Raw genomic sequence first — 27,118 nt, 5'->3', positions numbered from 1 at the left:
CTTTGACAAGTTTTGAGTCCCCTAGTAGTCACTGTTAACTATGATTTAGCTATCTTGAACAATGCTGCCATTAGGCTGGGCGTGGTGGTGCACGGCTTTAATCCTAGCACTTGGGAGGCAGAGGTAGGAGGATCTCCATGAGTTCAAAGCCACCCTGAGGCTACATAGTGAATTGCAGGTCAGCCTGCGCTAGAGTGAGACCCTACCTTGAAAAGCCCCCCCCAAAAAAACAAAAATGCTGTCATAAATGTGGGTATAAAAATAGCTTTGCTGGGCTGGAGAGATGGCTTAGCAGTTAAGTACTTGCCTGTGAAGCCTAAGGACCCCGGTTCGAGGCTCGGTTCCCCAGGTCCCACGTTAGCCAGATGCACAAGGGGGCGCACGCATCTGGAGTTCTTTTGCAGAGGCTGGAGGCCCTGGTACGCCCATTCTCTCTCTCTCTCCCTCTATCTGTCTTTCTCTCTGTGTCTGTCGCTCTCAAATAAATAAATAAATAATTTAAAAAAATAGCTTTGTAAATCCTGCTTTCAGTTTTTAGGTTAGATGCCCAGAAGTAAAATTGCTGCATCATATGATAACTCCATTTTTTAAAAATATTTTTTGTTTATTTTTATTTGAGAGAAACAGAGAGAGAAAGAGGCAGATAGAGAATGGGCGCAGCAGGGCCTCCAGCCACTGCACATGAACTCTAGATGCATGTGCCACCTTGCGCATCTGGCTTACATGGGTCCTGGGGAATCAAGCCTCGAACTGGGGTCCTTAGGCTTCACAGGCAAGTGCTTAACCGCTAAGCCATCTCTCCCGCCTCCAACTCCGTTTTTTTTTTTTTTTTTTTCCCCTGAGGAACCACCATATATTTGGTAGCTTGTACCATTTGTATATTCCCACCAGTAGTGCAGAAGGGTCTCAATATTGTCATAACCTTATTAATCTTTATGTGTATAATGTGTTTTCTACCTGTAGTTTTGGGGGTTTTGTTTGAGACATGATCTCATTCTAGCCCTGAATGATCTGGCATGTACTCTGTAGTCCCAAGCTTGCTTTGAACTCATTGCGATCCTTTTACAGCTCTGGCTATGGCTTTGGAGAAACGTCTACTTAAGTCCTTTGCCTAGTTTCAAACTTTTTTTTTCTTCATTTAGTTATTCAAGGTAGGGTCTCACTCTAGCCCAGGCTGACCTGGAATTCACTCTGTAATCTCAAGGTGGCCTCAGAACACACCAGGCAGAGAGAAAGGATGGGCACAATAGGGCCTCCAGCCACTGCAAATGAACTCCAAATGCATGTGCCACCTTGTGCATCTGGCTTTATGTAGGTACTGAGAAATCAAACCTGGGTCCTTTGGCTTTGCAGGCAAGCTCCTCAACTGTAATCCATCTTTCTAGCTCCTTGTTTTTGTTCCTTGATACCATTTCCAAGAAATCACTGCCGAATCCAATGCTGTAAAGGTTTTGCCTTGTATCTTCTTCTAAGAACTTGCAGTTTATCCACCAATTGTTAGCTTTTGTATGTTAAAAATACGTCCTGTGAGGCTAGAGAGATGGCTTAGCGGTTAAGCGCTTGCCTGTGAAGCCTAAGGACCCTGGTTCGAGGCTCGGTTCCCCAGGTCCCACGTTAGCCAGATGCATAAGGGGGCGCACGCGTCTGGAGTTCGTTTGTAGAGGCTGGAAGCCCTGGCGCGCCCATTCCCTCTCTCTCCCTCTATCTGTCTTTCTCTCTGTGTCTGTCGCTCTCAAATAAATAAATAAATAAATAATTTAAAAAACTTCACAAAATTAAAAAAAATATATGTCCTGTGAACCAAAAATAAATAAATAAATAAATAAATAAAGCCCTCTGGGCATGGTGGTACACACCTTTAATCCCAGCATTCAGGAGGCAGTGGTAAGAGGATTGCAGTGAGTTTGAGGCCACCCTGAGACTACATAGATTGAATTTCAGGGTCAACCTTGGCTAGAGTGAAACCCTACCTCAAAAAAACTAAATAAATAAATAAATAAATAAAAATATGAATATATTTTTCTGTCCTAACTGAATATATATTATATATTGTTCTGTCCTAAGTGAAGCTTACTTGTCAAATGTGTATTTCCCCCTTTGGTTTGGTAAGCTTTAATGGAACCTCTACTCTTGTTGAAAGTAGGAATTTTTGTTTTTGCTTTTTAGATGCGTATCTTCCAGTGCCTACAAAATTACTAATAATAATCTTTCTCCTTCCTGACCAAGAATCCAGCAAGCTAAAAGTACGGAAGGTGGAGCCCTGGAACAGTGTGCGCGTGACATTCAACATCCCCCGGGAAGCAGCAGAGCGCTTACGGATCCTGGCTCAGAGCAACAACCAGCAGCTTCGGGATCTGGGGATTCTCTCCGTTCAGATTGAAGGTCCTTTACTTTGCTATGTGCTCATCTGGACCACCATGTTACAGTAGTCGTATAGAACGTTGTTTCTGGTGCTACTTTGTCTGTTCCTCTACTCTTATATGTAGTTCATGTAACCTGTGCTTCATATTGTAGTGCCTTAGGATGAAGAGGGATGGAGGCTCTGGCCATCCTGTGGCTCCTCTGCACCAGTAACCCCAAACTTCTTTCCTTTGCCTCATTTTGGCCTTTAGTCTCAAACGTGTTTTTCTCTGGTGCCTTGACCAGGAACTGATTTGTCTTTTAAAGAATATCTCATTTTAGTTGCTTCTCTTTGCTGAATAAACTTTAATATTTCCTTAATTCATCTGACTCATTAGGAGGGCCTGAACAGTTCTTTCGTAAGTATTCACTTTTCAAATATTTTCACTGTCATGTTCCTTTTCAAAAAAAAAAAAAAAAAAAGCTCAATACAGTACATGCATCAAGACCCAGCTTTAACCCTTTCTTACTGCTGTTCACAGAATAAAGAGTAAACTTTTTACCATAACCTCAGGACTTGCATAGTCTGACCTCTACTTCTCTTGTGTAGCCTTGTCTTGAATAACTTTCCTTCTTCTGTTTTCCAGCCTTTGCAGCTTTCTTTTGGTGCCTTGAACAACAGGTCTTTTTTTCCATCACAGGTTCTTAGCATTGTTGCCTTTGGTATATGGAGGACTATCCCCTAGCAATCCCTTTCTCACTTCTGGTATCAGCTTCAAGCTTGAGATTGTATTTTCTGAACTCCTCCCTGACTAACTCAGGTTCTGCTATTAGAAAATTCTCTCTTTGGACCACCTCATCCTTCCCTCAGAACAATTACTTGATTGTTTTATTCCCCCATAGACTGTAAGTTCCAGTAATATAGGGAGCATAATCTGGTTGTCTTCATCTTGCATGTCTCTTACCTAGTATGTTACTCTCTTCAGTAAATGTGTTAAATGAAAGCAAGGGAAACATGACACTACTCTACTTTTAATACCTGAGATATGGTTATAAATAAAATAAAATATGGTACTTGCTGATAGGAACTCAAAGGCACTAACGACCTTAATAAAGGAGATAAATATCAACTATGGTAATCTGACAGAGGTGTCTCTCTCTTGGTGGCCTGCTGACCTTAGAACCAAAGTGCTCAAGGAAAGTTCCACAGCTGAGAATGTCATCATTGGGAGTGACACATTTTGTGCAATCTAGAATTGTTGGTTGTTGAACTCTAAAGGGAACAATATTAGCAAGGATTATTTAGAGAGGATGGGCAAGTCAGGGCCTCTATCTGATGCATATGAACTCCAAATGCATTTGCTACCTTGTACTTATGTGTGTCCTATAGACTTGAACCTGGGTCCCTTAGCTTTGCAGGCAAGTTCCTTAACAACTAAGCCATCTCTCCAGCCCATAGAGAGGTTTATTTTTAGATGAAGAAATGTTTTATTACTTGACAAATGGGGAGAGAGCAGCTTAACTTATAACCTGTTTTTTTATGAAAAATAATGTTGGATTGCATATCAACTTAGAAAAGAAAGATTTAATTCATAGTAATTTATAGACATGAATTGTTGGATATAATGGATATTAACCAATAATTACATAAAATAACAGTATATAGGTTGTTTATACTTTAGAGAACAGGTAATTGCTTCTTAAAAACCCCAAATGTGCTGGGCGTGGTGTTGCACACCTTTAATCCCAGCACTCGGGAGGTAGAGGTAGGAGGATCGCTGAGAGTTCGAGGCCACCTTGAGACTACATAGTTAATTCCAGGTCAGCCTGGACCAGCCTGAGACCCTACCTTGAAAAACCAAAGAAATAATAATAATAATAACAAAAAACAAATGTGGGGCTGGGAAAATGGCTTAACAGTTACGGAACTTAAACTGCAAAGCCTGAGGACCAGGTTCAATTCCCCAGCACCCATATAAGCCATATGTAGAAGGTGGCACATGCATCTGGAGTTTGTTACAGGGCTGGAGGCAGTGGCGTGCCCATCCTTTCTCTTTTTGCCATCCCTCTTTCTTCCTCTCTCAAATAAATAAATAAATGAAGTATTTTTAAGGAAAAAACCCAAATGTTGCCAGGCACACATAGTGATACACTCCAGTAATTCCAGTACTTATGAGGCAGAGGCAGGAGGATCACCACAAATTTGAGTCCAGCTTGGTCTACATAGCAAGTTTCAGGCAGTCAAGACTATATAGTAAGATTCTCAAAAAGCAGAAAATAAAACCCTATAGTCTGTTATCTATGCATCTTGACATACCAGTTTTTTACTATCTATGAGTACTTAAGGAGGTAAAATTTCATTCTCTCTGCCTCGTTCCTACTCTCAAGCAAATAACTAAAAACAAAATATTTTAAAAAATATATAAAGGGCTGGAAAAGATAGCTTAGTGGTTAAGGCAGTTGCCTGCAAAGCCAAAGGCCCTCAATTCAATTCTGCAGGACCCACGTAAGTCAGATGCACAAGGTAGTACATGCATGTGGAGTTCGTTTGCAGTGGCTGCAAAGCCCTGATGTGCCCATTCTCTCTCTCTCTCTCTCTCTCTCTCTCTCTCTCTCTCTGCCTCCCCCCAGCCACTTTCCCTCTCTCAAATAAATAAGTAAAAATAAAGAGGTAAAAATTTAAATCCCTTTTAAAAACAATTTTTTATTATTGACAGTGCCCATAATTATATACAATAAGCCATGATAATTCCCTCCATTTCCCCGTTTTCAACTCTACTCTCCATCATAAACCCTTTCCATCAGTCTCTCTCACTTTTATAATGTATAATTTTTTTATTGACAACTTCTGTACTTACAGACAATAAACCATGATAATTCCCTCCCTTTCCCCCACTTTCCCCTTCACAACTCCACTCTCTATCATATCCCCTGCCTCTCTTCGTTAGTCTCTCTTTCCTCCTATTGTAAGGGTCTTATGAAGGTATTGCTAAGCACTGTGAGGTCGTGGATACTGAGGCCAATTTCTCTCTGGACAGTTACATTGTAATGAGTCATACCCATCCTTTGGCTCTTACATTCTTTCCTCCACCTCTTCCACAATAGACCCTGAGCCTTGGAGGGTGTGATAATGATGTTTCAGTGCTGGATACTCCTCCATCACTTCTTCTCAGCACCATGTTGCCTTTTGGGTCATCCCAGTGATCACCGCCATCCAAAAAGAGAAGTTTCTCTAACCAAAAGTGGGTATGAACATTAGGTAAAGTACTTACAGAGCAGTTTGGTGAGCATAGTATATGTATTTAGCCAAACAAGAGCAGGCATTACACTGCTAAGACTCATGACCTTCTCCACCATAGGCTTTTGATTAGGTTTTCAGTACCAAGCATGTATTCCCTCCCATAGAGTGGGCCTCCAGTCCAATTAGAGAGTAGTTGGTTTCCCCCATAACAGACGTGCCACTGTTGCACCCATTTGGTCTTTTGGCCTGCTTAGCCAAACTTGAGGCTTGCAGTGTCCACTGTTTTTTGCCACTGATGACTTCTGTCTCATATAGAGCTACATTCAGTGCAGCTTTTTTCAGCTTTCATTTGGCTGGTCTACAGGGAGAAGGTTTTTAGCTTGCCCCCACTTGATTTCTCAGTGACCTTGCTGCCCAAGCATGTGGAATCTTCAGCAGTAGGATCTTACCATCTGTTTCTGGTGTGAAACCAAGGGCATTGGCAATAGCCTGTAATGTTTTGGAGGCAACAGGGTCCTCCCTGGCCAACAACTCACTGGAAGGTATCCCATCACTGGCACTGAAATTTTTCTAGTAACAATCTATGGCTTCTGGATGTTCCATTATCAAAAAAAAAAAAAAAAAAAAAAAAAGGGCTTTCATATGTCTTATTCAGAATATCTTGAATTTTTTTTTAATTTTTTTTTGTAATTTTTATTTATTTATTTGAGAATGACAGAGAAAGAGGCAGATAGAGAGAATGGGCGTGCCAGGGCTTCCAGCCACTGCAAATGAACTCCAGATGATTGTACACCCTTGTGCATCTGGCTACCATGGGTCCTGGGGAATTGAGCCTTGAACCAGGGTCCTTAGGCTTCACAGGCAAGCACTTAACCGCTAAGCCATCTCTCCAGCCCTTGAATTTTTTTAAAAGGAAAAATTTTTAAAAACCACCTCATTTTTTTTTAAATTTATTTACTTAAGAGCACAGAGAGAGAGAGAAAGAGGCAGAGAGAGAGAAAATGGGCATGCCAGGGCCTCCAGCCACTGCAAACAAACTCCAGACGCATGTGCCCCCTTGTGCATCTGGCTAACGTGGGTCCTGGGGAACCGAGCCTTGAACCGGGGTCTTTAGGCTTCACAGGCAAGTGCTTAACCACTAAGCCATCTCTCCAGCCCATATCTTGAATTTTGATTGACCCTCCCCTTAGCCTTCTTTTATTCAGTCTTTTTCCCTGGCCTCGCTTAGGCCATTCCACTCCCTGTAATCTGTTCTTCTACTTATATACCATCTCCTTAAATCCTCCCCTCTCCTCCCTCCCTTATAGCCTTTTTCTACCTTACTGGTCTCTACTACCAATTCTTGATTCCAGCTCACACACAATTCTAAACATTTGTGGCTAGGATCTACATATCACTTTTATTTCGATGTCATCATCTTTTCCTCCTCTTACGATGGTCTTGTGTGAGTAGTGCCAGGCACTGCAAGGTCATGGATAGCCAGGCCTTTTTGTGTCTGGAAAAGAGCATTGTAAGGAGTCCTACCCTTCCTTTATATTCTTTCCTCCACCTCTTCTGCAGTGGACCCTGAGCTTTGGAAGGTGTGATAGAGATATTTTAGTGCTGAGCACTCCTCTGTCACTTCTTCTTAGCACTATGGTGCCTTTTGAGTCATCCCAGAGGTCATTGCCATCTGAAAATAGAAGTTTCTCTAACCAAAAGTGAGAGTAGCATTAATGAATGGCTATAAACATTAAGGAGAAGGGTTTTCTGGGCAGTTAGGTGAGCATAACATATGCATTTAGCCAGATACCCTCAGGTGTTATACCCCTAGGGCTCATGACTTCCCCTATCATAGGTTTTCAGTTGTATTTCCTCCCATGGAGCAGGTCTCCAGTCCAGTTAGTGAGCTGTTAGTTTCCCCCATAATAGACATGCCACTATTGCACTCATTGGATCATTTGGCCTGGTTGGCCAAACTTAAGGCTTGTAGTGTCCACTGTTGTTTATCTCCACTAGTGATTTCGCTCTCCCATGGATGGCATGCATAGCTTTTTCCAGCTTTCTGTCAGTTGGTCTACACACAGGAGGTTTTCAGCTCAGCTCTAACAGGATTTCTCAGTGACCTTACAGCCCAAGTATGTGGAATCAACAGCAATAGGGTCTTACCATCTATTCCTGGTGGGAAAACAAGAGCTTTGGCAATAGTCTGTAATGTTTTGGGGGCATCAGGGTATTCCCTGGCCAAAACTTACTGGAAGGTATCCTATTGTTGGCACTAAAAATTTTCTAGTAACAATCTATGGCTTCTTTGTGCACCATTGTCCTAAAGAGTAGGTTTCCATATGACTTTTTCATACCCCCTTAGATTTTTATTAGCCTTCCCCCCCACCCTTCCTTTACCCAATCTCTTCCCTTGACATCACTTAGGCTTTTACACCCCCAATAATCTGTTCTTCTACTTACAAGTATTATAGCTATAACCTAAAGACACAGTATAAGCCAAGAAGCAAAAAGATACTGCTCATTTTAAGAAATGTCATTCATAACTAGCAGTGATCATCACAATACAAAAAGAGTTTTCATGTGTCTCAGGTGGTCTCTTTTTCTCTCTTTTCATGCCTGACAATCATGGCAGCAGCTATTGCTTTTGTTAACCTGGTAGTCAAGCAAAAGTAAGTTATAAGAATCATTGTCACTGTCCTGTTGTCTGCTGCAAGGGCAGAGGGAGAGGTTCTTCCTTAGTGGTCTGTTCTCCATTGGTGGATAGTTCTTACACCCTCCTCTCTCTTGAGTTTTGGCCAAGGTGTTAGATGTGTTTTCTTGGGTACATTTAGTGACCCTTCTGTAAATTCCTGATTATCTAAATCATGGGCTATTGAGTGAATTCCAGGTCAGCATGGGGTAAAAGTGAGACCCTGCCACAAAAAAATAAAATTCATTTGTCAAGGCAAGATTTTCTAGAATGTGAAGTTTTCCAGAAACCATGCATCATATGAAAATTTCTATAATTCTTGGTAAGGTTATGATAAGTAGACTACTCATTTGTTTGTTAAGATGACTCGGTCATTTACTGCCCAAGTTAAGATACTTAAGAATGAGAAGGATCAAGCCGGGCATGGTGGCGCATGCCTTTAATCCCAGCACTCGGGAGGCAGAGGTAGGAGGATTGCCGTGAGTTTGAGGCCACCCTGAGACTCTATAGTGAATTCCAAGTCAGCCTGGGCTAGAGTGAGACCCTACCTCGAAAAACCAAAAAAAAAAAAAAAAAAAGAATGTGGAGTATTGCTGTTCATAATTACACTGGAACAACACATGTAATGAACTATTATATTTTATTACTTCATTATTATTATTATTTTATCATTAAGATGATCCTTGTATAGTAATGCAAGAGACAGATAAGAAAACAAGAATAAGTAGTTTTATGCAGCTGGGTGTGGTGGCGCACTTTTAATCCCAGGACCTGGGTGGCAGAAGCAGGAGGATCACTATGAGTTTGAGGCCAGCGTGAGATAACATAGTGAATTCCAGATCAGCCTGGGCTTAAAGTGAGACCCTACCTTGAGAAAATTAAAAAAAAAAAAAAAATTCATGGGATGTACCTTAGAGAAATAACAAGATGTTCTGATAAGGACGACCTACCCTTGCATGAAATGGTTGGGGAAGACCTTTTAGGGCATGTGACACTTAAGATTACATGAAAGAAGCCAGGCATGGTGGCGCACGCCTTTAATCCCAGCACTCTGGAGACAGAAGTAGGAGGGTTGCTGTGAGTTTGAGGCTACCCTGAGACTACATAGTGAATTCCAGGTCAGCTTGGGCTAGACCAAGACCCTGCCTCAAAAAAAACCACACACACACACACAAACACACACAGCTTACATGAAAGAAATTGCTGTGCATGGCGGTGTATCAGCACTCACCAGATGGAGATAGGAAGAAGGTGAATTCTAGGCTAGCCTAGGCTACATAGGATATTCAGGTTAATCTTGGCTACATAGAACCAGTTTCAACAAATAAAAAATGTTTTTGAGAAACTGACTGTAAGAAGAGTGCACTATTCTAGATAGAGGAAACAGTATGAGGGAGCAAAAGTCTTGAGGTGAGAAGCAGCATTGTACGCCTAAGAAACTGCAAAATGATTGAGGATGAATCCTTATCATTTAAGGAGAAATAGCATGAGATTAGATCAAGACAGGCAAAGTCTACAGCTGTCCAGTGTGGTTGCCATAAGCCACATGCAGTTGTTGAGCCGTGAAAATGTGGCTAGTCCCTGTTGATTTCTGCTGCAAGTACAATGGATTTTAAAGACTTAGTATCCTAAGAAAATAATGTAACCTATCTCATTAGAGCTAGGTGTGATGGCTTTCACCTTATCCCAGCACTAGGAAGACTGGGGTGGAAGGAGCACCGTGAGTTCAAGGCCAATCTGGGCTACACAATGAGTTCCAATTTCATTGTAATTCTATAACATTTGTACATTAAAATTATAATATATTGGGACTGGAGAGATGGCTTAGTACTTAAGGTGCTTGCCTGCAGAGCCTAATGACCTGAGTTGAATTCCCCAGTACCCACATGGAGCCATATGCAGCACAAAGTGGAGCATGTGTTTGGAGTCCATTTGCAGTGGCCGGAGGCCCTGATGTGCCAATTCTGTCTGTTCCTATTTCTCTCTCCTTGCAAATAAATAAAATTTTAAAAATTGTAATATATTATATATATTAGATTAAATACAATATTATATTTTCACCTTTTTATTCTTGCTTCTAGAAAATTTTAAATTATATGTATAGCTCATATTTCTGTTGAGCAGTATGGAACTGGATAGATAATTTGAGGCTGTGTAGATCCGGTTAAGAAGTCTGGCTTTTTAAAGAAATAGTTTATTTACTTATTTGTGAGGTAGAGAAAGGTAGAGAAAAAATAGGCACACAACTAATTTTCAGGTAAACACATACCAGACATATACACCACTTTGTGCCTCGGGCTTTACGTGGTTACTAGAAATTTGAACCTGGGCTGAATCCAGACCAGCTGGCAAGTAAGCTTCTTTAAACTGCTGAGCCATCTCTCCAGTTCTGAAGTTTGGCTTTTATCTCTAAAACAGTGGGAAGCAGTGGGATAGTTTTAAGCAGACAGTAACAGTCTAGTGTCATTTCAAGACTTATTCTGTTTTGTTTTGTTTTGTTTTGGTTTGGTTTGGTTTTGGTTTTTCGAGGTTAGGGTCTCACTCTAGCTCAGGCTGACCTGGAATTCACTCTGTAGTCTCAGGGTGGCCTTGAACTCACGGCGATCCTCCTACCTCTGCCTCCCAAGTGCTGGAATTAAAGGAAAACGTATTCTGTTTTGAAAGCCAGGCATAGTTGCTTTTACCTATAAACCCAATAACCTAAGAGGCTGAAGCAGGAAGAATGCTATAAGTTTAAGGCCAGCCTGAGCTAAAGAGTTGAAACCTTGTCTCAAACAACAGAACCAACCAACCAAAGACTTCTTCGGATTAGAGTGATCTTAGCAAGTTTGGTATTTTAGTCATTTCTTCATGTTAATGGAGACCCTCAAGACCTATATTCCCTCCCCCCCCCATTCCTATAAGCAAATTAGAGCATTTTGTAAACTCTAGTGATTGTTCCTTTTGGAAGAATGTTGTTCCTTTGACCAGCCATCTTCCTTGGTTAAAGTACACACATAAATCTGTCCTAATGGACTGGAAATGACTTAGTGGTTAAGGCATTTGCCTACGGAGCCTAAGGATACAGCTTCCATCCTCCAGTACTCATATAAGCCAGATGCACAAGGTGGTGCATGTGTCTGAAGTTTGTTTGCAATGGCTAGAGGCCCTGGTATGCCCATTTTCTCTCTCTCTAATAAATAAAATTACTTTATTTTTTATTTTTATTTATTTGAAAGGCAGAGACAGAGAGAATGGGTGTGCCAGGGCCTCCAGCCACTGAAAATGAACTCCAGATGCATGTACCACTTTGTGTATCTGGCTTATGTGAGTCCTGGGGAATTGAACATGAGTCCTTTGGCTTTGCAAGCAAGTGCTTTAACTGCTAAGCCATCCCTCCAGCCCAAGTAAATAAAATTAAAAAACAAAACCAGAAAGAAATCTATCCTAAATCAGTGAAAGGCTAGAAGAAATTGTGCTGTGCCCCTAGGATCTCCTTGCTTTCTCTTCAGACTGGAAACCAGGACCCTAGGCTTCAGAAGGTCTTAGAGATTGCAGCCCTTTAGCTAATAGTGACAGGATAGCTAGATTGTAATTGTCCATAGAATGGTGCTGTCTTCTGTAGTAACACTAGTCAATATTGTGTACTAAGTGCAAGAAGCAATCTGAACTTGCTTCAACTTTAGCCTAAATAAGATTTAAGTTACCTCTAAGTTTAGGATCTATTTAATAAGAACAATCCTAGAAACATTACCTGCTAGGCTAATGTAAAACTCAGATAAAGGCTGAAGAGATGGCTGCCTGCAAAGCCAAAGAACTCACATTTGAGTACCCAGAACCCACATAAATCAGATGCACAAGGTGGCACATGTTTCTGGCATTGTTTGCAGTAGTTGGAAGCTGTGACATGCCCATTCTCTCTCTCCTTCTCAAATAAATAAATATAAATATTTTGGGGGGGGGGTTCAAGGTAGGGTTTCCCTCTAGCTTAGGCTGACCTGGAATTCACTATGTAGTCTCAGGGTAGCCTTAAACTCACAGTGATCCTCTTACTGCTGCCTCCCAAGTGCTAGGATTAAAGGTGTGTGCCACCATGCCCAGCAATAAAAATTATTTTAAAAATAAAAAAACCTCGGATAAAAATTTGTAAGCATAAAGAACTCTATTCAGGGAATGTAGTTCATTGGTACAACATATGCTTATGATGTACAAGGCCTTGGGTTTAATCTCCAGCATTGCCAGGGGGGAAAAAACTATATAAATGCTAAGTCTTATTATCTGGTGTCACAGAAGTAGATTATTAGAAACCTGTCTTAGTTTCATTTTATAACTTTTTTTGCTGAAAGCCTTTTTATGTTACAGTTAGGAAATTGGTGATTTGCTCACAAGTATCCCTACCCTGAAGTATAGCAATATCCTTATCCTGTCCTATTTTTCTCCATTAAACTTACTCATATCTCTACCTTCTGACTATTAAACTCCTAAAAAGAAATAAGGATCTTGAATTTCTGAAACATACTCTTTCACTCTTCCCCCTCTAATTGCTGAGGTGATTGAAAAGAAATATTAAAAGTTCCAAGCTTTGTGATGCTAAATATCATTAATGATTATAAGAATTGATTATGACCTCTTTGTCCTTCATGTGAGTAAACCTACTCAGATGGGTTGACAAAAACCCAGTTAGACTGCAGTTTCAGCTGCCCGTCATCTCAGCCTTCAGGAAGCAGAAGGAGAATCATGAGTTCAAGTCTAGTTTGGACTATATAGCAAAACTGCCTCAAAAAAAAAAAAATAGAGGGTTGGAAAGATGGCTTAGTGGTTAAGGTGCTTGCCTGTGAAGCCTAAGAACTCATGTTCAAATCTCCAGGTCCCACGTAGCCAAATGCACAGCAATGCAAGCATGCAGTATCACGCATGTGCACAAGGGGGCACATGTGTATGCCGTTTGTTTGCACTGGCTAAGGCCCTGGCATGCCCATTCATTCTCTCTCTCTAAAAAACGTGTGTCTGTATATGCATACATATATACATACATACATACATACATACATACATACATACATACATATGTAGAGTATTGACCCACTCTTTTATGGTGGTAATCTTACCACAACTCTTAAAAATCACAGAAATATAAAGTTCTGCTGGGTATGGTGGTGCACACCTTTAATCCCAGCACTCAGGAGGCAGAGGTAGGAGGATTATTGTTGTGAGTTCGAGGCCAGCCTGGGACTACAAAGTGAGTTCTAGGTCATCCTGGGCTAAAGGAAACACTACCTCCAAAAAAAAAAAAAAAGAGAGAGAGAGTTCTTATTTACCTGTCTTTAAATAAAATTTGCATCTTTATTTCCACTTAATAACTTAACTGTCATTTTCAGGGGAAGGTGCTATCAACCTGGCTTTGGCTCAAAACCGAAGTCAAGATGTGAGAATGAATGGACCCATGGCATCCGGGAATTCTGTTAGGATGGAAGCAGGCTTTCCCATGGCAGGTGGTCCAGGTGAGTTCTACTCAACTGTTTGATATTTTTCTAGTTTACCTTTTTTTTAATTTGGTAAGGTATGATCATCTGAGTCCTTTTGGCATACCCATATCTTTACTCAGACAGGAAGGTGAGACATAGACCACTTCCAAGGAGGCTAGGGTAACAAAGCATGAAGCTTATGATCTTTGCAATCTGGCTTATAAAATGAAGGCTGAGGGTCTTGAGAGATGGGTCAGTGATTAAGGTGCTTGCCTGCAAAGCCTAACAACCTGGGTTTGATTCCCCAGTACTCACGTAAAGCCAGATGCACAAAGTGGCATATGAATCCAGAGTTTATTTGCAGTATGTGGAGGCCCTGCCATATCCATTCTCTACCTCTCTGTCTGTCTGTATTCTTTCTCTGCTTGCAAATAAATATTTTTTTGTTGTTTGTTGGTCTTTGGCTTTCAAGGTAGGGTCTCACTCTAGCCCAGGCTGACCTGGAATTCACTATGTAGTCTCAGGGTGGCTTTGAACTCACGGCAATCCTCCTACCTCTGCCTCCTGAGTGCTGTGATTAAAGGCATGCACCACCACGCCTGGCTCAAAATAATGTCTTTTAAGAGCTGAAGACTGAGCCATGAAGTAAACATTGATTTCCTGTTATGTAACAGGGCCTATACTAAATGTTGGAAATAGACATGAAGGGACTGGGGAACTCACTCAGTGGATAAAGTATTTCTCTGCAACTCTGAGTATTTGACTTTTAGTTTTCCAGACTCCACATACAAGCTAAAAACTGTGGTGCACTTCTGTAATCCTAGGGCTTCTACAACTAGAAGGGAGGTGGAGACATAAAATTTCCCCAGAAGTTTGCCAGTGAAGCAGTAAGCAACAATAAAAGACCCTACCTCAAAAAGTTGGAGGGAGAGGGCCAATCAGAGAGTGATTCTCTGACCTCTACACAGGTGCTTTGGCATCTGTGCATATATACCAGATTAAAAAAACAAAAATAGAAAGGACATTTTCTGTAGTGGAGAATGTAGTTTTCCAACTTCAAATTTCTGAGTCCGAGAATCTGTAAAACTGAGAGTACTTATATGTTTATGTGGGATTCTGTACCAGTGTGGAAGAAAATGTTTTAAGAGTGTTAGCTGGAAATGATGGCACATGTCTGCAGTCCCAGTATGCAAAAGTAAGTCAGAAGAATTGCCTGTCTCAGTGGAGAAAAGGAGAATTTGAGTTACAATTGTTTACTTTTCTAGTGATTCTAAATTTTCTCCTTCAAAATTTGAGCTTGGGAGCGGGGCATGGTGGCACACACCTTTAATTCCAGCACTCAGGTCTCTAGCTGCTACAAACTTGAGTCCAGATTCTCCTGGCTCCTCCTTCTATTGTCATAGGCATGCTGGGATCACAAACCCATGTGCCATTTTGCATCCTACCTTACCAGGTTGCTGGGGAATTGAATCAGGATAGGAAGACTTTGCAAACAAGCACTTTTAAACAGTGGAGCCATCTCCAGAGCCCCAGAACTAAGTTTTGTAAATTGCTGTTCTGAACTGTAGCCAAGGACATGGAGTTCACGCTTGAAGGTAGATGTGCCTTCTCACGCAGCAAACATTTCTTGAGTTCCTCACAACTACTTAGGCAAGCTCTCTACTGGTGAACTATATCCTCCATCCCCTTGGGATCCTGTTTGATGCATCTGTCAGGACCTATGGTTGTTGGGCTGCTGTGGAATGCCAGTGCCATATAGTTAATAGAAAATACTCAACCCATTGACATATCTGTAGATGTGGTCCCCCACAAAGGTCCAAGAAGGTGGTGTTAAGACAGCTTGATGAGAAATTATATGTATCACCATTGCCACTGCTAGAAGAGCCAGGGTCAGAAACAGCATAGAAGAGTCTAGCCAAGTTACATTATAGTTAATGAAAAAATTAATACACTGGTGGGATAGCCAGGAAACTTAGGTTCTAGTCTCAACTCCTGGCCATAGGACTTAGTATTATCTGACCTCAGTTGCCTGTAAATTTAATTATGTCCTAAATATGATGTTAGGGATCCTATCAAGGCATAACCTGTTAAGATTCTTGTTGAACTGATACCAACACACTTATCTCAAGTTCTCTTATGCTTATATCTGCCAATGTTATAGTGCCATAAGTTCATTACCACATAGGAAACTAAGAAGCTTTAAGTTGAAATCAGTTTAGATTGGTATTTAGTGAAAGATATTGATTATGGAAGTTTACCGCACAAATTCCAAGAACAGTTAGTAATTATCTACCATTTTAACCCTCAGGGATCTTTGTTTACTGCCAAGCATATTTTAGGGCTCCTTTTCTCACTTATTTATTGGGTCTTAAAGATTATAAACAAAACATTAGATTAAACTAATAGAGGAATTTCTCTAAGTAAAAGATGTTAGCTCCCCTCTAAAACAATAATAAATGATATATATATTCAGGAAATCTTTGTTTATCAGTTAGTCTTGGGACTACTTATTTTTTAGCATTGGCAACAGAAAAATAGCTGATTTAAAAAAAAAAGGCTTTTTGTTTTCTTTTTCAAGGTAGGGTTTTGCTCTAACCTATGCTGATCTGCAATTCACTAGCCTCGAAGCAATCCTCACAGCCATCCTCCTACCTCTGCCTCCTGAGTTCTGGGATAAAAGGCATGTACCAGCACACCTGGCTTGCAAAAGCCGTTTACAAATAAAACTAAATTCATAGTCTATTTTTTTATGCCTTTATGGAATCTCAAGATTTGTGGGGATACCATTATAATCATTTAATCAAGGATTTTTAAATTCAGCTACTGACATTTGGGGTAGGGTCTCACTTTAGTTTAGACCTGGGATTTACTGTGGAGTCTCAGGGTGGCCTCGAACTCACAGCCATCCTCCTACCTCTGCCTCCCGAGCTCTGGGATTAAAAGTGTGTCACCATGCCCAGTGGGTCAAGAATTCTTTACTGTGAAAGATTATCCTGTGAAACGTGGATATTTAGTAGTATCCTAGGCCTTTACTCACCAGATGCTAGCAGCATCACTGTACATTCCTTCTTTCTAATTATGTCAACTACACATATCTCCAAATGTTGCTAAATGACCCCTGGAGGACAAAATTGGCTGAAGATGAGAACCACAGATCTAGTTCAGCCTTCTACCCTTGAAAGATTGTTGTCTTTTTCTAACTACAAAACACCTAAAAGTGCTAGAGGAAATATAATCTTTAACATGCAGCTGAGATTTTAGGAAGACAAAGAAACTCCTCAGCAAAAAAGAAGTCAAATATGAAAAACTTAAACAACTGTTATAGTAGCACAAGCCTATAATCCCAACACTTAGAATCATGAGTTTAAAGCCAGTATGGGTAACCTGATGAGACACTGTCTTAAAATATAAACAGATTGGGGGCTGGAGAGATGGCTTAGCGGTTAAGCACTTGCCTGTGAAGCCTAAGGCCCCAGTTCGAGGCTCGATTCCCCAGGACCCACATTAGCCAGATGCACAAGGGGGCGCACACATCTGGAGTTCGTTTGCAGTGGCTGTAAGCCCCCCCTTCACTCTCAAATACCCAATTCCTACAAGGTAATGGAGTTTTATCCCTTAGCTCCGGCTGTCACTACAGAAGCTATTTACGAAGAAATTGGTGTACACCACCACAAAGGAGCTGCCCAACATCATAGTGACTGATGAGGTGACAGTGGGTGATCAGCTCACTAGCACCAGAGCCACCAGCTCTCTAAAGAGTACTCCCTCTCCAGTATGGATGCCTGATAGACAAGACGTACCAGCATGAGAAAGCCTCAGTGTACCATCTCTCATCTGCCACAGTAAAGTCTCAACAGAGGATACGTCAGGGCTAACATGTGGGGTTTCTGATAATGCCTCAGGATTTCAGTAGAACCTGGTTATAACAAATACTTAAAATTTTAGTAGAAAAAAAACTGCTTAGTACTTAGCCAAGTACTTTAAATGTAGTATCTTATGTTGACCAGGCCTTCCTACAAATAAAAAAGATCATCACAGAACAGACAGACATGCAAGAAACTGTATTAACGGAGTGCCTTCATTTAACTGAAACTGAATCTGAATGTAAAAGACAATTTGCACTTTTTATATATACAATAGTTTCACTTAGAATTGTTTTAAAGACCTGATGATTGTAGCTTTAATTCTATTTCAAGTGCCTGAGCAAGTCACTCTAGACTGCATCAAGTGGACCTTAAGTATAATTCTTTATAATGCTACAAGGTCTCTTTTACTACAATTTTCTTTTCTATTTGAAACAAAGACTTCTAGAAAACACTCAGAATAAAATGTGTATCACTGACACATATTAGAATGAAAAATAAGTTATTATTTAAAAAAATATATATATATATATAAACAAATTAGCTGGGTGTGGTGGTATATGTCTTTAAGCCCAGCACTTGGGAGGCAGAGGTAGAAGGATGGCTGTGAGTTCAAGGCCACCCTGAGACTACAGAGTGAATTCTAGCCTGAGTTACAGTGATACCCTACCTCAAAAAATAAATAAATATAAACAAATTAATGAATTAAATAAAAAAGATTTTGCAGAGGCAAGAGATTTGGGTTGCCAGAAAGGTCTCGTGGTTCCACCTGAAAACTGAAGTTAGAATTCAGAACCCCTAAAGAACACTTGTCAAACATGTACAAGGGCCTGGGCCTGCCTGAGTTTTATTCCCCAGTACTTACATAAACGCCTGAGCACAGGCACACATGACTATAACTCCAGGCCTATGGGGAACAGAGACTGGAGAGTCACTGGGTCTTGTTAAAATGGCAAGCTACAGAATCAGTAAGGAACTGTATCCAAGGAAGTACACACATGAGCTTTTAAAGAGGAAGACACCTGATGTACCCCTAGCTTCCTCAAGTGCACTTATGGAGCTTGTACATCTGCATATCCTCATGCATATACCAAACACACATACACACTACCACACATACTACGCATGTAAAAAATAAAAGAATTCAAAATTCCTCATGAAGCCAGACTTTCCAGTGAAAGGTAGATTAGGGAAAAAAAAAATCTGTGCTAGCCAGGGATGGTGTTGCCCGCCTTTAATCCCAGCACTTGGGAGGCAGAGGCAGGAGGATTGCCGTGAGTTCAAGGCCACCCTGAGACTACAGAGTGAATTCCAGGTCAGCCTGGGCCAGAGTGAGGCCCTACCTCAAAGAAAAAGAAAAGAAAAGAAAAAATCTGTTTTTTGGCATAGGAGACATGTGAATACTTGTCTGTCTTGGTTTGGGCTCTACTTGGAGGGTAAGATAGTAGCAGCTTGGCATGTCAAACATATGTTAATGAAAGGACCCAGAAACTGCCAAGCTGTCATTAACTAGGGGGTTCTAGACTGGTGATAACCACTGAAGCTATGCAGGGCATAAACTCAACCCAGGCCATTGCAGAGGATGACTACTACTACTTCTACTTCTTCCTCCTTCTTCCTCTTCTTCCTCTCCTTCTTCCTCTTCTTTCTTCCTCCTTCTTCCTCTTCTTCCTCTCCTTCTCCTTCTTCTTCTTCTTCCTCTCCTTCTTCCTCTTCTTTCTTCCTCTTCTTCTCCTTCTTCTTCTTCTTCCTCTCCTTCCTCTTCTTTCTTCCTCTTCTTCTCCTTCTTCCTCTTCTTCTCCTTCTTCCTCTTCTTCTCCTTCTTCTTCTTCCTCTCCTTCTTCCTCTTCTTTCTTCCTCCTTCTTCCTCTTCTTCTTCCTCTTCTTCTCCTTCTTCTTCTTCTTCCTCTCCTTCTTCTTCCTCTTCCTCTCCTTCTTCTTCCTCTTCCTCTTCTTTCTCTCCTTCTTCTTCCTCTTCCTCTTCTTTCTTCCTCCTTCTTCCTCTCCTTCTTCTTCCTCTTCCTCTTCTTTCTTCCTCCTTCTTCCTCTCCTTCTTCTTCCTCTTCCTCTTCTTTCTTCCTCCTTCTTCCTCTCCTTCTTCTTCCTCTTCCTCTTCTTTCTTCCTCTTCTTCTTCTTCCTCTTCTTTCTTCCTCCTCCTTCCTCTCCCTCTCTTCTTCTTTCTTCCTTCTTCCTCTTCTTCTTTCTTCCTCCTCCTTCCTCTTTTTCCTCCTCTTCCTCTTCTTCCTCTCCTTCTTCCTCTTCTTCCTCTCCTTCTTCTTCCTCTTCTTCTTTCTTCTTCTTTTGTTTTCCTGTTTTTTTGAAATAGGGTCTTGCTCTAGCCCAGGCTGACCTGGATTTCACAGAGTGGCCTCAAACTCAGCAATCCTACCTCTTCCTCCCTAGTGCTTGGATTAAAGGCATGTGCCACCAGCCCAGCTTGTAGACTTCTTTTAGCTAAAGCCTGCTGTTTATTATAAAAGAATAAAGAAAGGAGCTTACACTTCCAGATTCACAACTGTAGAGTTAGATGTCTTCCAGAATTTCAGGATAGTAAGAGTATTAATTTAAAATTAAGAAAACCATAAGAATAAAAAACAAAACCATAAGAAGAAAAGAAGATATTGCTGGGCGTGGTGGCGCATGCCTTTAATCCCAGCACTTGGGAGGCAGAGGTAGAAGGATCACTGTGAGTTCAAGGCCACCCTGAGACCCTATAGTGAATTCCAAGTCAGCTTGGGCTAGAGTGAGACCCTACCTCAAAAAAACAAACAAACAAACAAAAGATATTTTCAAATAACTTTGGAGGGAGAAAAGAACTTGTAAAAATAAAGAGTCAAAGTAAAAAGTTTATTCAGCAAATTATAAATTTATAAATCCATATAAAATGGTTGGCCTGGCAATGTGCACCTATAATCCCAGAGTCCTGCAGCAAAGGAGAGACCGAAGGATCTGTAGAGCTCTGCAAGCTCTAGAATCAGTAAAAAGTAGCCTCAAGCTCAAAACAATACCATGAGTGATGGAGCAAGACATCTGACATCCCACTCCAGCCTCCACAGGTGAATGTATGGGCACAACAGAACACATACATCTACATTCACCACACACACACACACACACACACACACACACACAAGCAAGGAAAAAAAACTGAAAATAAATCACCCAGAATGAATCAAAAATAAATAAAGAAATAGAAATGCAAAAAAAGTCAAGAAGGCTGTAGCAATGACTCAGGTGGTAAAACATTTGCTGCACAAATGTAAGGATTTGAGTTTGGGTCTCCAGCACCCACATAAATGCCAAGCATGATGGTGCATGCTTGTAATCCCAGTTCTTAGAAGATAAGAGACAGAGACTAGCCAAATAGGTGAGCTCTGGGTTCAGTGAGAGACCCTGTTTCAAAAACAAAGTTGAAAACTGGGCATAGTGGCACACATCTTTAATCCCAGCACTAAGGAGGCAGAGGTAGGAGGATCGCTATGAGTTTGAGGCCACTCTGAGACTACATAGTAAATTCCAGGTCAGCCTGGGCTAGAGAGAAACCCTACCTCAAAAACAAAAAAAAAAAAAAAAAAAATTAAAAAGAAAAAATGTTGAGGGCTAGAAAGATGGCTCTGTGGTTAAGACGCTTGCCTGTACAACCTAGGACCCATGTTCAACTCTCCAGATCCCACATAAGCCAGATGCACAAGGTAATGCAAGCGCACAAGGTCACATATGTGCACAAGATGGCACATGCATCTAGAGTTCATTTGCAGTGGCTGGAGGTCCTGGCATGCCCACACTCTTTTTCTCTCTCTCTTTCAAATAAATAAATAAATGACATTTTTAAATACATTTTTAAAAAAGATAAAGGGGGAAAAAGATAAATTGAGGGGAAGAAGTGAAAAATACTTGGAATTTTTCCAGAGCTATTTTTAAAGAAATAAAGAGATAATTTCTTAGAATCAGAAACGCAGCAATTCTGAGCATCATAAATAAAAATAAATTCACACCTAAGTACAGTATTGTAGAACTATAGAACTTATAAAACAAAAAGAATGTTCAAGCCCCCCCCCCAAAAAAAAAGACCAATTGTTTATAAAAGAAAGACTTTCAGGCTAGATATGGTGGCACACACCTTTAATCCTAGCACTCAGGAGACAGAGGTAGGAGGATCGCCATAAGTTTGAGGCCACCCTAAGACCTCACATTGAATTCCATGTCAGCAAGCTGATTTCACAACAGAAGCATTGGAAGCCAGAAAACAAAGTAATATTTTTCAGGGTACAGAGGAATTCGTTGATAGCCTAAAATTTCAAATCTAGCTGTACTGCCAAGAGTAGTAAAACAAGAGAACTTTTCAAGGAGACTAAGAGAATTTACCATTAACAGACCCTTGCTATTGAACTGCTCAAGGATGTACTTCAGGAAGAAGAAGGTTGAACCTAAGATGGAAGAAATAATATCTAAGAAGGAATGGTGAGCTAATGCTTGGTAAACAATGGGTAAATCTAAAATAAACTATTGACTTATTAATAGTAATTATCATATATTGTCATTACACTTCAAATCCCTGATGTGCCTGTAACATTTTGAAGATATCAATATAATAATAGAATGTGCCAGGCATGGTGGTGCACACCTTTAATCCCTGCACTTGAGAGGCAGAGGTAGGAGAATCACTGTGAGTGCAAAGTCAGCCTGAGACTATGTAGTGAATTCCAGGTCAGCCTGGGCTAGAGTGAGACCCTACCTCGAACCTTCCCCCACCCCCCAAAAATGATAATAGAATGTACAACTACTAAACAGGTAGTGGAAAGATAGAAAGGAAGGACATAATGAAAATTTCAACAAAATTCAGGAAAAATAGAAAAACAGCATAGAAAAAAGGAAGGCAAATAAAAATCATAGAATGACCAATGTTATGTACTAGTAGTTAGCAATAAAGGTAAATGGATTATGAACACAATACAAAGGCAATGACTACTAAGAGTAATCTCAAGTGTAGCTGTGCTGATGTAAGAACTTGGTAAGACATAGGTTCAAAGTAACAAATAGGATTAAGCCAGAAGAATATTAACCAAGAAAAGTTATAACTTTTTATCAGATAAGATAGACATAAAGATATAAACTGGGCATAATGGTGCACACCTGTAATCACAGCAACTAAGGAAACTGAGGCAGAAGGATCCCAAGTTCGAAGCCTGCTTGGACTGAATAGCAAGTAGAAGGCCTGCTGGGGCAACTCAGACTCTGTCTCAAAAATTTAGGGATCCTGGGCTAGAATGAGACCCTACCTCAAAAAAAAAGGTGGGAGAAGGGGTAGCTCAATGACAGACTGTTTACCTATCATATGCCAAACTCCAAATACTATAAATAATAATAGTAATAATAATCATCATCATCATCATCATCATAGAAAAAGGCCCTGTGTAACATAAGAGCAATTCACTAAGAAAATAGTTAAATTGGAGCTGGGGAGATAGCTGAGCAGATAAGAGCACTTGGTGTGCAAGCATGAGATTCCCTAATTTCAATTCCCCAGCATCCATATATGCAGGTGGGCATGGCCTGTAACCCCAGCCCAGTGAGGAGCATAGACCAGAAGATTGCTGGGGCTTGCTCGTCAGCCAGTCTCACCCTAAAAGGATAGCTCTGGGTTCAGTGAGAAAATCTTATTTCAAGGAAACATGCAGCTGAGCATTATCAGGACCTAGTGTACATACAGGGCACATGCATCGATACACACATACTGCCTGCACACACACAAAAAAGATAGCTAATTTTAAAAAATATTTTTATTTATGTAAGAGAGAAGGTGAGAGAAAGAGGCAGATAGAAAGAATGGGCACACCAGGGCTTCCAGCTACTGCAAACGTGGCTTTACATGGCATGGGTACTGGGGAATTGAACCTGGATTCTTAGGTTTCACAGGCCAGCTCCCTAACTGCTGAGCCATCACTCCAGCCCAAGATAGCTAAAATTTTATATACCTAATAATGTAGCCTCCAAATTTCAAGAAGTACAGGGAGATAGCAAATTTTAGAGATTGTACTGCACCTCTGTTAGTAATTGGTGAGTGAAGGTTATAAAAAGAAAATAAGGCTGGTGTTGTGGCACACACCTTTAATCCCAGCACAGACAGAGATAGGAGGATCACCATAAGTTCGAGGCCATCCTGAGACTACATAGTGAATTCCAGGTCAGCCTGGGCTAGAGTGAGACCCTACCTTAAAAAAACAAAACTCAATAAGGATAAAGCTTGAATGCTGCCAAAGTTTTATATAATGAACATGTAGACTCTGTAGTACCAATTCAGGAGTTCTTAATCTTTTCAAGCATAAAAGGAACTTTTAGGGCCGGAGTGGTGGTGCACGCCTTTAATCCCAGCACTCGGGAGGCAGAGGTAGGAGGATTGCCATGAGTTGGAGGCCAGCCTGAGACTCCATAGTGAATTCCAGGTCAGCCTGGGCTAAAGCGAGACCCTACCTTGAAAAACAAAACAAAACAAACAAACAAAAAGAACTTTTATACAAATTAACCATAGACGATTTTAGATGCAAGTTTTTGCAGTCCATTGCCTTAATACTCAGCCACCTCATCTATCAAGAGCAAGCTTTAGGGCTGGATAAATGGTTCAGCTTGGAAAGCCTTGATTCCCTAGTACCCATGTAGAGCCAGATGCCAGTGGCACATGTATCTGGAGTCCATTTGTAGTGTTGAGGTCCTAGTGTGGCCCCCCACCTTTCTCTTTCTCTGCTTGCAAATAAATTAACAAAAATATTTTTTGTTATGTTTTTCAAGGTAGGGTCTCACTCTAGCTCAGGCTGACCTGGAATTCACTATGTAGTCACAGGGTAGCCTCGAACTCATGGCAATCCTCCTACCTCTGCCTCCCCAGTGCTGGGATTAAAGGCGTGTGCCACCACGTCTGGCAACAAAAATATTTAAAAGCAAGTCTTAGTAAATGCCAGATATCACATAGATCCAATTTTCTGATTGTAGTAAAGTTAACTTTTTGGCAAAATAAATAACAAATGATCAAAGAACACCATATTTTTGGAAATTTAAAACTATATTCTAAACACCCAATGATTTGAAAAAGTAATCATGATGGAATGGGACAGTTAAGAATTTTAGGATGGAAGAATGAGAATAGTATATATCAAAATTTGTGAGATGTGTCCATTACAGTTATTGGAAGAAAAGTGAGGCTCCTGGATACTTAAATCAATGTGGAATAGTCAGTTGAAAAACAAGCTAAGTGACTTACCTGAGCAAAAAAACAGCAGAACAACAGTAAGCTAGAAATAAAGTGGTTAAGGCGCTTATCTGTGAAGCCTAAGGACCCAGCAGGTTCAGTTCTCCAGGTCCCATGTAAGCCAGATGCACATGGTGGCACATGCATCTAGAGTTTGTTTAAAGTGGCTAGAGGCTCTGGCATGCCCATTCTCTCTCTGTCTGTCTCAAATTAATTAATTTTTTTTTTTGAAAAGCATACAAAAGAGGCTGGAGAGATGGCTCAGCAGTTAAAGGTGCTTGCTTTGAACAAGCCTGAGGGCCTATGTTTGATGTCTAGTACTCACATAAAGCCGGATGCACTGGGTGATGCATGGGTCTGGAGTTTATTTGCAGGGGCAAGAGGCCCTGGCACACCCATTATTCACTCTCCCTCTCTGCTTTCAAGTTAATAAATGAAATATAAAACATTAATTAAAACATACAAAAATGCAGGGCTGGAAGCTGGCCATGGTATGCATGCCTTTAACCCCAACACTTGGGAGACAGAGGTAGGAGGATTTCTATGAGTTCAAGGTCACACTGAGACTACATAGTGAATTCCAGGTCAGCCTGAGCTAGAGTGAGACCCTTCCTCAAAAAAAAAAAAAAAAAGAAAGAAAATGGCTCAGTGGTTAAAGGTGCTTATTTGCAAAGCCTGTTGACCTGGGTTTGAGTCCCCAGCATCCATATAAAACTGGACACAAAAAGTTGCCCATGTGTCTGATATCTCTTTTCAGTGCCGAAAGACTCTGGCATGCACACACACACATTATTATTTTTTAATATAATTTATTTATTTATTTGACAGAGAGAGAATGGGTACGTCAGGGCCACCAGCCACTGCAGATAAACTCCAGCTGCTGTTGTGCATCTGGCTTATGTGGATTCTGGAGAATTGAACCGGGGTCCTTTGGCTTTGTAGGCAAATGCCTTAACTGCTAAGCCATCTCTCCAGCCCACAAATTATTTTTTTAAAATACACAAAAATGCTGTGCAGTATAACTACATATATAGAAAAGGTGAATTAAAGCATGCATGGAGCTAATAAATGCCAACTATAATAAAAAAGAAGAAGAAATAGAATGTGATTGAGAAGAAGTAAGGTTTCAAGTATATCTGCCTACTTTATATGTGAAGATAAAGCCAAGATTTTAGAGTTCCAAAAGGTAACGTAGATGATATACAAATGAGTCAGCTGAGCATAGTGATACACACCTGTAATCCCAGCACTTGGTGGCTGAGGCAGGAATGTTGCCATGACCTCAAGGTCATTCTGTCCTAGAACTTATATATATAGCCCAGACTGGCCTACGTAGCAAGACCTTGTCTCAAACAAAAAAATAAGAGAAAATTTTTCATATCTTTTCATAATTCTATGTCATTTCAATTTTAAGCTGTGTATGATGGTTCATACTTGTAATCCCAACACTCAGGTAGACTGAGGCTGGAGTATTGTCTTGAGTTCCAGGCCAGCCTGGGCTACAGAGTAAGACCCCGACTCAAAAACAATACACAGCCGGGCGTGGTGGCACACGCCTTTAATCCCAGCACTCGGGAGGCAAAGGTAGGAGGATTGCCGTGAGTTCGAGGCCACCCTGAGACTACATAGTGAATTCTAGGTCAGCCTAGGCTTAGAGTGAGACCCTACCTAAAAAAAAAAAAAAAAAAAAAAAAATACACACACTGGCCTGAAGGAATGGCTTAGTGGTTAAGCATTTGCCTGCTAAGCCTAGGTATCCAGGTTCAATTCCCTAATACCCACATAAACCAGATGCACAAGGTGGCACATGTCTAAAGTTCGTTTGCAATGGTTAGAGGCCCTGGTATGCCCATTCTCTATCTGTCTCCCCCTCCCTCTCATGAATAAGTAAATAATGTTTAAGAAAAAAAAAAAAGAACCAGGTGTGGTGGTACAGGCCTTTAATCCCAGTACTTTGGAGGCAGAGGTAGTAGGATCACTGTGAGTTGGAGGCCGTCCTGAAACTACACAGTGAATTCCAGGTCAGCCTGGAAGTGAGGCCCTGCCTCAGAGGAAAAAAAAAAAAAAGAATGTGCCAACTTCAGTACTCTATTCTAGGCATTTTGTTTCTTCTAGGATTAATACGGATGACCAGCCCTGCTGCTGTTATGATGCCCCAGGGTGGGAACGTGTCATCTTCTGTGATGGCATCAGGCCCCAATCCAGACCTGCAGCCCAGGACTCCTCGCCCTGCTTCTCAGTCAGGTAATGACTTCCTCTCTTCAGGGATTAAAGAAGCTGGAACTTCATATAGAGATCATTATAAAATCTAG

General features: G+C 40.9%; 1 protein-coding gene across 7 annotated transcripts in view; it reads left to right on the top strand.

Annotated features, from left to right (window-relative positions):
- Positions 1-27,118, top strand: part of Ncoa6 (nuclear receptor coactivator 6) — a 139,378-nt gene that overhangs the window by 54,547 nt on the left and 57,713 nt on the right. For all 7 annotated transcript variants that reach the window (XM_045155745.1, XM_045155744.1, XM_045155743.1 and 4 more), the window contains 3 exons: positions 2,227-2,382; positions 13,613-13,735; positions 26,922-27,050. In XM_045155745.1, the coding sequence (XP_045011680.1) occupies positions 2,227-2,382; positions 13,613-13,735; positions 26,922-27,050 (408 nt within the window). The remainder of the gene's footprint in view (positions 1-2,226; positions 2,383-13,612; positions 13,736-26,921; positions 27,051-27,118) is intronic.

The sequence above is a fragment of the Jaculus jaculus genome, chromosome 8, assembly GCF_020740685.1.
Source record: "Jaculus jaculus isolate mJacJac1 chromosome 8, mJacJac1.mat.Y.cur, whole genome shotgun sequence".
NCBI classification, from domain to species: domain Eukaryota; kingdom Metazoa; phylum Chordata; class Mammalia; order Rodentia; family Dipodidae; genus Jaculus; species Jaculus jaculus.
This window is presented reverse-complemented; position numbering and strand designations above follow the sequence as displayed.